Source organism: Mizuhopecten yessoensis, unplaced genomic scaffold (assembly GCF_002113885.1).
Source record: "Mizuhopecten yessoensis strain PY_sf001 unplaced genomic scaffold, ASM211388v2 scaffold5803, whole genome shotgun sequence".
Taxonomy (NCBI): domain Eukaryota; kingdom Metazoa; phylum Mollusca; class Bivalvia; order Pectinida; family Pectinidae; genus Mizuhopecten; species Mizuhopecten yessoensis.
Window position 1 is genome coordinate 743,592 of NW_018406231.1, and position 12,579 is coordinate 756,170.

At 33.3% G+C, this 12,579-nt stretch overlaps 1 protein-coding gene across 1 annotated transcript; it reads left to right on the plus strand.

Moving 5' to 3' along the window:
- The first annotated feature begins 4,268 nt into the window (after positions 1-4,268).
- LOC110451134 lies at positions 4,269-8,590 on the plus strand. The gene is made up of 5 exons (XM_021498994.1): positions 4,269-4,287; positions 4,766-4,906; positions 5,807-5,972; positions 6,904-6,969; positions 8,469-8,590. The coding sequence occupies exons 2-4, from the start codon at positions 4,766-4,768 to the stop codon at positions 6,966-6,968; spliced, it is 372 nt and encodes a 123-aa protein (XP_021354669.1). The 5' UTR covers positions 4,269-4,287; the 3' UTR covers position 6,969; positions 8,469-8,590.
- The last annotated feature ends 3,989 nt before the right edge of the window (positions 8,591-12,579 follow it).

Genomic DNA, 12,579 nt, shown 5'->3' on the forward strand with positions numbered 1-12,579 from the left:
AAGACACCCAGCAGGACGCCCCACCCGGTCACATTATACTGACAACGGGCGAACCAGTCGTCCCACTCCTAATTTGCTGAGCGTTAAGCAGGAGTATAAACTACCATTTTTAAAGACTTTGGTATGTCTCGGCCAGGGGACAGACCCCAAAGCCTTCCTCACAGGGGCGAACGCTCAACAAATGGCCAAAAGTGAGGCATTGTCAAGGGAGACATTAGGAAGAAGAAAGTTATTTAGCAAGGAGAGAAGATATAAGGTCCCAAATTTAGTCGCCTCTTACGATCATGCAATTGGGGGCAGCAGGTACAATTCTTACGCCCTACCTACTATGGTTAATAATACAAAAATGTATATCTCATACAAGGAGGGTTATTAATATTACAACATGTCCGGGATGATTTGATTCACATGTAGTTATCACTTGAATTACAGATTAAGGAAGCGGCTATCTAAAATTTGGACGACATCTGCAAAGAAATCCGAACCTATTGCCATAGATAGATTATTTGTGATTGTCCATGTAACCAAACAACCATATAAAGGAGACACAAACTTATCGCATCCATTACACACAAGGAAAAGATTGATACAGTAAAAAAAAAAAATCAATACGGGATCAAAAACAAGAGGAGCAGGGGTATCGCGTTCAACCAAACAAGTGTACGTCATAATCAAGAGCTTAACTAATTGAGGATAAACATCACGAGAATAACGAGGTGTGAAAAAAACGTAAATCGAACTTTGTATCGTTGAAGCTAGAGTTTAATATATGATCAAAGGAAAACTTTACATGCAGACCATTTAAACAAAACGTGTTGTCGTCTACAAGGGTCGACATTTTTTGCTTCATCAGCACCATCCGCGATAAAAATCGAAGCAAAATCCACGAATCTCACGTTCTCAAAGAGGGAGCGGGTGTAATGCCGATGAAACAAAGAAACACTTATGATCAATTTAAAACCTCAAACTTTATATCGCACGGTGAAATATAATGATTACAAATTAAATAATTGTGGAAACCATAGAATTTGCCGTAGTCTTTGTCATCCTGCATGTTTCAAAACCCTAAATAGATTGTGACGGTCAAGTAACGGACGTTCATAAACATACAACAAGAAACTTGTATTTATATTTACTGATGTACAGGTCAAATTTATGAAATATCAAGTATATCAAAACGGTTCTCACAGCCTACGTGTACAAAGAATGGCTACTTAAAATACGATCGTAAGAAGATACCTATTTCAAATTTCGGATGGTCGATGCAAAAATCAAATGAAAGCAAGCATTTACTATTTAAACAAAACGTATAATAAAATGTATATAAACGTCACATCGAAAACGCATGCTCAAAATCTATACATAACGAACACAACAGTAACTGAGGAGAGAACAAAATAAGTAAATACATGTAAATAAATGTGATAAATAAGGAACAACCGTTCATATAAATATTATAGGACATAGAATGAAGGTTAGCTATGATTTGTCCTTTAATATCCAGGAGAACGCGTACGTTAACAAGGACCTTGAGCTTCGTAAACAAACATTTAATCATTTTAAACACTACCTGGTAGCGACGATACACATTCCAAGTTAACAATCTACAGATAATTCCGCTAACTGATTGAATCCTTCATAATTAACAATCGATCAACATAAAAATGTCTGAAAAGGCTACGAAATGCACGCACACATATCGATAGTTCTAATAGAGGAAAACGTCATCTTTAAAATTTGATGTACATCAAGTGTTTACAGATTATTATATTTAAATTCGAATTGTGTATAAAATGTTTGTTTTTGTAACTGTATTTATCATAACACATAAAACAAACATGGCCTGTGTTCATTTGCTATCTGAATTTGCTATGGCCTTGCTATGCTTTTTCAAGCTGCAGTTTTGTGGGTCTTTTTTCACATCTAAAATTCTGAAAATTACATTAAATCTGTTATTTTTTGGACAACTTCCCTGTCTATCAATTTAAGGTAACAATTAAGGACCTGTCATAGCCATTTTTACCATTTTTAACACATAAAAGGCAAATTAATGTCCTAACTGGAATTGAATTTGAACAATTAGTTTACTTGCATTCGAGAGAACAAGGAAACTCCACTGATTTACATCCATACTACTTTGATTTATTTGAAAATATGTTTATTAAACGCTGTTGCAACCATTATCAAGGTTTCTTGTTTTTAAACAAATGTTAACGAGGCGTTAATATCGCATATCATGTCCATCTTTTGTCATCATTTTTAAATACGTGTCCGCATCACAATGCGCTACCAGGACCTTGCCAAACGCCTAGTTAGCTTCCCCAGTCGATTATAAATGTTTTTGTTGTTTTTTAGTACTTTTGAAATATCTTATAGTAGACATTTTTTACATACTTTTTCTTTTTTACGAATAAATATATTTTTTATTCCTGTTTATCTATTTTTTATGTTTTGAATTACAATACGTTGCTATTAAGCTAACCAGGCCTTCAGCAAATGGACTCCGTAGATTAAAAGCACAGTGACCATTTGCGAGAATAGCAAACTAATCATTCGTATCAAATTCAGATTTGAATCCAACAACCAGGAAAAAGACTTTCATTTCTATTTTATACCAAAAATACATGGGACGACCGATTGCCGAACTAAGCAGGCTAAACCTACGAATCAGGTGTTTTGTCAGGCAAATTTCAAACTGTTTTGTCCGGTAGTACTATCCCGTGTTTCCCAGCCATAGACCGTTCACGTTGTCTCAAAGAATAAGTTAACATATCATTTCATATTGAACATTTACCGTTTGTGTTGACAGTTTTCTATTGTTATTGTTGCCTTTAGATTCTTCGCTTGTTTATTTTTCTTTGTATGTAATAATATCTCCTAATGTTTAGGATTAGTTTGAGACGACAAGACGAAAGATATCTTGGATACGACCCATTTCGGCTTCTGATTCAGGCAATGATTTCCAATGGGAGAGTATTTATTTAACTTGGATTTATTTCATTATGAGTTTTTATTTGATCTCTCATGGGGCTTAAACCGTAAATCAGTAAGCATTAATCGAAATATATACACAATGTTTTGTTTTACCTGCCAATAAGCCTTCTACACTATTTTATTCTTAACGTAATTTTAGCGAAGAACAAAGAAAAGAATCGACAGAAAATAAGGATTAACCTAAAAGAAAAAAAACAAGCAAACGAAAAGACAATAACAAACAAAATTAATACTATTATGACAAACGCATTATGATTACATGGGCATGACGGTAGTGAGATGAACAATATATCCAAATAAGTATTGCTTGAAATTGGCTATTAAATATGGTAGATACTATATGTGCAACCGACATGGCCATTGACATTCCCTTTACTTTAGAAACTATGTTTTTCGATAATTCTACAACTTATGTCAAATCTGTAAAACTTATCGACATGTTTATGTAAAATGTTTTACAGTTAAGTATATTAAAGTAGCAAAACAATACAATTGCTGTCTTAACTGACAGCTTCGCCCAATCGACATCATATTTAGTCTGTCATTATACACGCTTTTTGTAGAACGTTTTGATTGTCATGCAAAAAGTTAATAAATTATTTAACAAACATTCAATACCAACAATGTCTATTTCAAATGTTCAAGCTATTTTTAAACTTGATTATTACTTTAGCAAAAATAGCAAGAACGTAATACAGCTGCTTCTAAACTATGGGATAACGTTGTATCCGTATGTAACACAGACTCTCAACTCCATGTTAAGAATAGGATATGAAAGGAACAGGGGAGATACAATACCAAAAGGGACGACACTAGAACAAATAGAGAAGACAGTTGTCCCAAACGATAACAGGGCAATATACATCTGATTGTGGGTGTTCGACAAATATGAAGCTTTTAACTTACTTGAAATATTTTACCCCTTAGTTTATCCACCTGCCATGTGTACGTATACCGTAGTAAGAAATATGGACAATAAAATAAAAATAAAAAAAAGGAATATGTAAGGAAAGTCTTTTTACTGGTCAGTATGATAAATTGTAAACGAGAATATATACATCTTTGTGATGAAGCTTCCTGGAAATCATGAACGGTTGGAGCTTCACTTATTCTTATAACTGTAACTCTTCGATCATCGTTCATCACAAAGATTAACACGCTTGTCGGATAATGATATGATTTTGACAATTTTTCGTTCCATGTCCGCATTCAAAATATATAAAAGAGCCCGCTTAAATCTGATTAAATCATAAACACATCTACATTGAAAAGAAATATAGACAGTTCTATAAGGTGAGTAATTTATGTATTCATGTTCTTACGTGTTTACAGTCGTTAGGACTAGAGCTGATACAATTTCACAGAAACAGTGGTTTAGAGTTGACACTATTACAGAAAAACAGTGACTGGGGTTAGAGTTGACACTATTTCAGAAAAACAGTGACTGGGGTTAGAGTTGATACTATTTTACATCTTATGCCGTTTGGAATAGAGTTTATATCATTTTAAAGTAATAATTGTCTGGCTTAGATGTTATACTATTACACAAAAACAGTCGTCATAAGACAAGGATCCATACTAGTTATTAATATGTTACAAATAAAATTCGTCCTTGGTAACAAATACAATCTTTAGGACTAGAACCAGAACTATTTTACAAATACTATTGATGATACAATTCTACAGAACCAGGGGTAGGATCTAGACCTGAAACTTTGTTACAGGTACAACTGTTCAATTAAGGAGTGTTACAGTTTCACACTTTTTACAGATGCGGTCGATAGGAATATGGCTGTTGATGATAGTGGTTCTAATGGTGATAGTTACTGAAGCAGATGCAGGAAAAACTAAGACCAAAATCAAGATCAAGGTCGTTTACAAGAAGAAAACTAACACGCGTTCAGGGCGCTCCGTAAGTATAATAACAAGATTTCTATATCTTAATGTGATACGTTCATCGCCTGTTTTGCATTACACCTCGATATAGTTAAAGTATAATATAGTAACGTATACGATTTGAAATAGAAGTTTTGTTCCGCTTATAACCCGACGTGCGTGAAGTAAGGTTTGAAGAACTATAGAGCTTCTGGACCTCATTTATATGCCATGTATCATGCAACTTCATATCCAGTGCTTCCATTTACAAGCGGTATAACTGGAATATGGTTAGATTTGACAGAATTGAAATATATATATCATTTTTTCATGCAATAGAACTTTCACTAACATCATGAAATGGTTGACTTTACACTTAACCGTCAATATAACATATCTAAATATAAAAAAGTATAGAAGAAAATCGAAAAATGTTTACAGTGGTTCTTTAACAAAATTTCTTTTTCAACCTTTAGGGTATTAATTTTACCCATTGACACAATTTTTAAGGAAATTTGAAAGCTGTATTTTTAAGATCATTTGAACAAATACCCAAACAATTAACACTTAACATATAAGAGCCCTGTGGATTCTGAACACATTATCAGATACATTATTTTGAGACAAAGCGTTTCTCTGAATTATTCCAATGAAGTTCACATCTGCAGCAGACATGCGTAATATAGCCGTTGATAAAAGCAGCTGTTAAGTAAACGTGGTATAACGGATTGATGATGTGTGTTTTCAAACCTAAGTTCTTATGTTTATTCTTAAACCAAGTATTAAGATATAACCCAAACTGCTCAGACATAACACGAGTCAACTTGACTTGTACAGGACTTGTCAAGCTAAACATTCATAAAACATGTTTGTTTGTAAGCTATATACTGTTCATAAAGTTACGCTCGACTCTATCAACATTAGTATCTGTTCTTAGATCGAGGACACTTTGACACTTCCTTGTGAGGTCAGTGAATACGACACTGATAAAGATGGAGCCGTAAGCAAAAAGGAATGGGAGGACTACGTAGCGAAGTTTAACCCAGGGCTGCTGAACTCCCCGGAATACGTGGATCTTATCATTAAGCAACTCGATGTTAACGGTACGAAACTTTCTATTTTCTTAATAGTCCATAAGTATTACTATTTTAGAGCATGAGGGTATCCTGGTGTTTGGATTGTTTGACTGATGTTTTGTGATTGACATGCAGCTGTGTACATATGTTGACATATTTTGGCAATATTGTATCGGCTGACAGTGGGATTTCGACAATCTGGCTACGGTCGCCTTCTCCCTTTTTAGGAGTTGTCTCGGTGATTAGTTTGATTTGGAATGATTATGTGTAACGTCCCATTAACAGCTATTACTATTAGGGACGCACCTCAATGTATGAAATATGTGCGTGTATGTGTGCTGGAAATGGTACGTTGGTGTATTTAGCTCTTGTGATAGCGCAAATCTGATGCCGAGTTTCCCTCTTGTTGCGATTATCCTAGATGCTAAACGTTAAGCAGGAACAATGCTTTGGTATGGTATTAAAATGGTTATTTTCAAGATGTAATCTTAACGATTGTTTTACATCCCAATTAATATTTTCACCTTATTTTGTTTATTTGAATATATACAGTAATTGTTTTTGTCATATTTTATGTCACTTCTGGATATGCACAGCTGTAGTGAAAAGCATCGTTTTCAATTCGAAAAATGTGTGTCAATTTTTGTTAAATTACTATCATGTATCTTTTTTTACACGTGTTCAGATTTAAACTACTTTAATGAAAAGAAAATCTTTTTTTCACCCAAGAATATTAGTTTGGAATAAAATTTACAGGAAAGGCAAAAAGTCTTGAATAGCTTATACTGTTCAAACAAACCTTTACCTTCTTCACTTATTACTAAGGAAAAAGTGCATGTCTTGTGTACTAGTTAACGTTGCAACATAGTTATATAATATCAAGTAGAATTTGTATATATTTTTTATAGATAATAATATATATAATGTCATACATCGTTTTAAACATTTTTTCATATAGAAGATGGTGTTCTTCAAATCCAGGAGTTGTTTGTGGATAATGAGTACAAGAAGGATTGCATATAAGGTAATAAACTGTTTTGTATGTGAACATTCTTAACTTGAACTGAATAAGTGTTTGTAACTACACTATGGTAATTATAAGTGCTCTCAAATTCATGAAGGAAACGTTGAGTGTTTATACCTTGACTTCGTTAATATAACTGAGGTAGCTATTGGTGTTCGTATATTTAATTAGGTCATTACTTAGATATGATATAAAGTAACTTTATAAAATGTGCATGTGTAATTATTAATGTTTGAATACTAAATAGCGTAACTGTTAGTGTTGGTATTTAAGGTAATTGTTAAGTGTTGCTATACTTTCTTATTTAACTATTAATGTTGTTATATTTACTTTAGTAACTATAAGTGTTGGAATATTTACATAGATAACTATTAGTGTTGGTATATTTACAAAGATAACTACATGTATTAGTGTTGGCATTTTACATAGATAAATATCAGTGTTGGCATTTTTACATGGATAACTATTAGTATGGGCATTTTTACATAGGTAACTTTAAGTGTTTTTATTAGGAAATTGTTATTGTTGCAATATTTACTTGGGCATCGTTGGAATATGAACTTGGGCAACTATCAGTGTTAAATGATATTAACTTGGGCAACTATCAGTGATGGAATATTAACTTGGGCAACTATCAGTGATGGAATATTAACTTTGGCAACTATCAGCGTTGGATATTTACTTGGGCAACTTTCAGTGATGGAATATTTACATAGATAACTATTAGTGCTGGTATATTTACAAAGATAACTACATGTATTAGTGTTGGCATTTTACATAGATAAATATCAGTGTTGGCATTTTACATAGATAAATACATATATTAGTGTTGGCATTTTTACATAGATAAATATTCGTGTTGGCATTTTTACATAGATAACTATAAGTGTTTTTATTAGGTAATTGTTATTGTTGCAATATTTACATGGGCAACTATCAGCGTTGGAATATAAATTTGAGGAACTATCAGTGTTGGAATATAAACTTGAGGAACTATCAGTGTCAACTAATATTAACTTGGGCAACTATCAGTGTTTTTGGAATATAAACTTGGGCAACTATCAGTGTTGAAATATTAAGTTGGGCAACTATCAGTGATGAAATATAAACTTGGGCAACTATCAGTGATGGAATATTAACTTGGGCAACTATCAGCGTTGGATATTTACTTAGTTAACTAATAACGTTGGTATATTTACTCGGGTTACCATTTATGTTGTAATATTTACTTCGGTAATTATTGCGTTAGTATATTATCTAGGTTACCATAACTATAAGTATATTTACCTTCGTCTATTTTAGTGTTGGAACATACGTGTTGCTTTAGATATATAATACTTGATTAGTGTTGAATTTTACCACGTCAAACAATTTATAAAATAAGTGAAACTAAAAGAAAATATAATTGTATAGTTCAGATGAAAATATTACTGTGTATCTGTTGGGATCTTTATATGAGGTAATATTGATCAAAGTACATTGTTATTCTCTTTTTACAGCAAATGTATTTCAGTCATCCAAGCAAAAGAACACGAAGTAACATTTGGACATATGAGCCGAGGACCAGTAACCAGTAGCCCAGTCCGATAGTATGCTTCAACTAAAATACACGTACGACACGTACCACTTACAGAACATTTTGCTTTGTGATGTTGTCATTAAAATATCTGAAAAGCAAATGATATGGTTGTTTTTACTATCATAATACAAAGAGTATGGAAATTTTCCCGAGGAAAAGCGTATAGGAACGTTCATGGGGCGTTCTTTTCACAACAGTTGTAGCATATGGTCTGGACAGTGAACGCATTAGACATGAGCTTATGTCAGTATGGAGGAGAGAATGGAAGTAAAGAGGGGAAGGAATTGGGGTAATGCTAAGCGTATGTACATACCATGAGCCCCTATTCCCAAACCCTATACCTGCTTTAATCGAACATCATCTAATTAATAAATGCACGAACTACTAGTTATGTTCAGTAATACATAACCTCTTTCAAGAAATATAGTTATGGGACTTTTATTGAAGTACGTTGAGCACTATTGAGCATATTACCAATACTGCTAATACAGGATTTGTCGCTATGATCACGCGTAGATTACCGAAGTTTTGAGAGTTTTATAATTACAACCAAACTTTCAAAGGAAGCAATGATGCTTTGTACGTTAGAAATGTAGATAATTCTCCGCTAGGCGATCGATGCTGGAGAAAGTGACTTTTATTTCATATTTGGTTTGTCTCCGCTCAGTTTGTCGTTTAACGACGTTATTTTATATCCTTGATGTTTAAAGGCAAATATAACTGTCCAAACTGACTTTACTTTCACCACACATACATCCCGTAATCGTGCTATTCAGCAGGCCCGTAGCACTTTTTGGATATAAAACAGAGATATTAGTTTATACAGCTCGTCTCTGTCCCTAAACAGATACTCGGCACTATTAATATATCATTTCCTTCGTCAGGACTTAATTGGCATGATTTCACTTGATTAGGACATAACCGGCATTCTGTCTATACGTCTCAATTATTCGATTTTAACATTTCCTTTGCATTCCGTTCCGTTCTGTAATTTCGTGAATTGTTAAGGACTCACACAACTTAATCGTTTACTTTATGTTATTTCTAAGAAGTTCAAAACTAGTGACAACTGTTTGGATTCAAAGATACATATCTAACAAAGCTTCAAAGGGCATTTTTGGCAGGTTAAGTGGCACATACGAGCGCTACAGGCTTCTGCTTTTGACAACCGGAAGTTTACAAGACAAACCAGTGAAGCGGGTCGGGAACACCCCCTGACATTTGACACCATATACATCCCTCATCATATAATACAATCATATAAATCACTTGCTGATTGGCTGAATTATCTGTGCGAGTATTTTATTTCCGTCTTTCTTTTGCGTCTTAAAGTAAATTCGTATTCTTTTGATACTTCCTTATTAACCATTAAAAAAATGGTCGCATTTACTATGAAAAACGATGTTATGCAGCAAAAATGTGGCAATTGGAATTATCTCTAAAGCATATTCATACGTATGTTTTGCCGAACAGTATAGAAATGTTTTGGTGGCATCATTTCCTAGTACTTTTCTAGCGGTGTCGATGTAACTCTTTCCTTTGTCCATATATCGCCGTAGTTTATCGATTTTATCGATTTTCAGTCCTTAATATGGTTTGTTGACACTTAGATGTTCTGATTTATTTTTTCAATTCAACTTCCTTACGTTAAATTTTATCTGCATGTTATCTTAAGACGCGTAATCATTCATCGAACAGATTCGCAGCGATAGATACAGTTATCTCCCCATAACTACGTTTTAGAAATAACTGTTACTGCTAAAGTAGGCCGGGGAACTTACGTTGACAAAGAGATTTGGTTAGTTAGAGCAACAATGATAATTAATGGAGGTTCAGTGTTCAAACCATTCGGATCGCATATTTAATCTCAGAACACTATTTTGTTTTGTTTATTTCATCTTGATTATTTTTTCATAATGTTATGATACATAACATATAGCTAGTGCCATGCCGGAGTGCATAGTTACAGTTTATAGTAGTGGTATGGGGATCCTTAAAACTATAAAACTATAAAAAAGGAAATATTTCGTTTGGTATCTAAGTTTCCATTACGATCAATATTCATGCAAGATATCCTGAACAATTATAAAAAGTTAGAAAATGACGTTTCTAATCATAATTATTCAGAAAAAAACCTACATTGTATTCTTTAAGTGTTCTTGTTTGTTATGAAATGTATCAAACGTTTTGAACTAGCAAATGCCATCAAATAGTTTAACAATATCAGAGTTAACATTAACGATATTTGTTGTAGTCGAAAACCAGATTAATGGTTTTTATATTTCGATTTATGCTTATTGATTAAGTGTTTAAGCCCCATCAGAGTATAGAACCATTTCCATAGAACATTGCAGTATTGTCGAAATATTTCCTTTTAATGACGATATGACGTCAACATGAACAGAAACCGTTTGATTAACCAGAACAACGCCTAAAGTAACTTGTTGCACTGTTTCATGTCAAAAACGTGGCGTGATACATATTGAGGAAAGTACAACCAAAATACAGCAATAGGAGTTATACTGAAGTCTACTATGGCCGAATAAATACAAAATATAACGCTGGCATGCTATTAAAATACAAGAAATATGTTTTTATGGTTTTTTTTTGTCTCTTATTTTTAATTCTGTACTTTATATTTATTTTATATTTTGCCGAATGATTGATAATTACGATGATTGAACGAGTACATTCTACAGTTACTTCTATCAAGCGTACGTTTACAATGAAAAGATAAAAGTTGTAAGTCGTTTAAATCAGGTTGTTACTGAAATCATAATCAATAATAATTTGTTTGTCAAGAAAATGTGTCACATTTTATACCCAAACAATGCTTCTTTTGTTGAGAAAATACGCAACTTACAGGCCGTGAAACTTATGCAGATAAAAGCATTCATCTGATGTACATTTACCACCAACGAAGTAATGACTGTCAAATTATAAGCGCACATCCAAATGAATTACAAAAAAAAAATCAACAAAAAGATCAATACTAACCTATTAGCCTTTCACTTTACTTAGTACTACCTAGTTAATATCTATGTATAGCACACGTGTCTACTATTCAGGTATGATATTGTCGATTAAAGTATCACACATAAAGTAGAAACATATCTTGAAAGCACCACAGTTATGTAGGTAATGGACAATTTATTAAGCACACCTATTTGCTATTCATTCCAGAATATCACTCACATCTGCTTATGTTTAATTACAAAACCCAAAAATACTGAATACACTGTTAATATTGCACACAGCAATTATAAATTTCATGTTTACAAACAAAAAAACACGTGTTGGTATCATCGGCCAAACGAGATATCTAATTGATTTAAATTAAGTTGGTAAAAACACGTAAAATAATGTGAATATGTCAGCAAGCGTGCGTAGTTACAACCGAAACTACTCAACTGTCCTAAAAAGATGTATCAGTGCTACACAAACTGTACATCAATGAGCTCCGGCCACGACACATCTGTCTCGGAAAGTGATTAAAATACTCTGTGTGTTGTTCCAAATGTGCCTTCAAGTTTCTCGTTAAGTGTGCAATGACGTCAGGAATGCTTACTAACACGACCTTTTAAAATTGCACTTTAAAAATCAAAATGTAGACTCGGATCACTACATGAAACACCGATTTGAAATGCAGCTTTGATCAGCTGTTTATGTCCCGCCACGTCGGCCAAGCTGCAGTACATTAAAACTGAAATTCTACATCCTCAGTTAAGTTTTGTGTTTCTGTAAATGTTTCGTAGAAACTTGTTTCTTTGATAATTATTATTTTGTTATTTTTTGATCCACAAATTGTTTCATTTTTATGATGTTTTTTTTTCTTCTAGTAATTAAAGAACGAAGTTTGTTTTGTTTCGAAGGGGGAAGTGGGCGGAGTCAAGCTGTCTGAGCAACTGTTCCCGTATTCCACCGAATGCATTGTCACTTTCAATTTCGAATTCAATTACAAATGAAATGGCGTAACTAACGGGGCTCTTAATGGATTATTTTTGAAGGTAAAACATTGTAAATTAAATGAT

Excerpts from the sequence above, each read along its gene's own strand:
- LOC110451134 (XM_021498994.1), top strand. The coding sequence starts at position 4,766 with ATGCGGTCGATAGGAATATGGCTGTTGATGATAGTGGTTCTAATGGTG. Across the intron at positions 4,907-5,806 it reads ACACGCGTTCAGGGCGCTCC|ATCGAGGACACTTTGACACT; the intron begins GTAAGTATAATA and ends ATCTGTTCTTAG. Across the intron at positions 5,973-6,903 it reads TAAGCAACTCGATGTTAACG|AAGATGGTGTTCTTCAAATC; the intron begins GTACGAAACTTT and ends TTTTTCATATAG.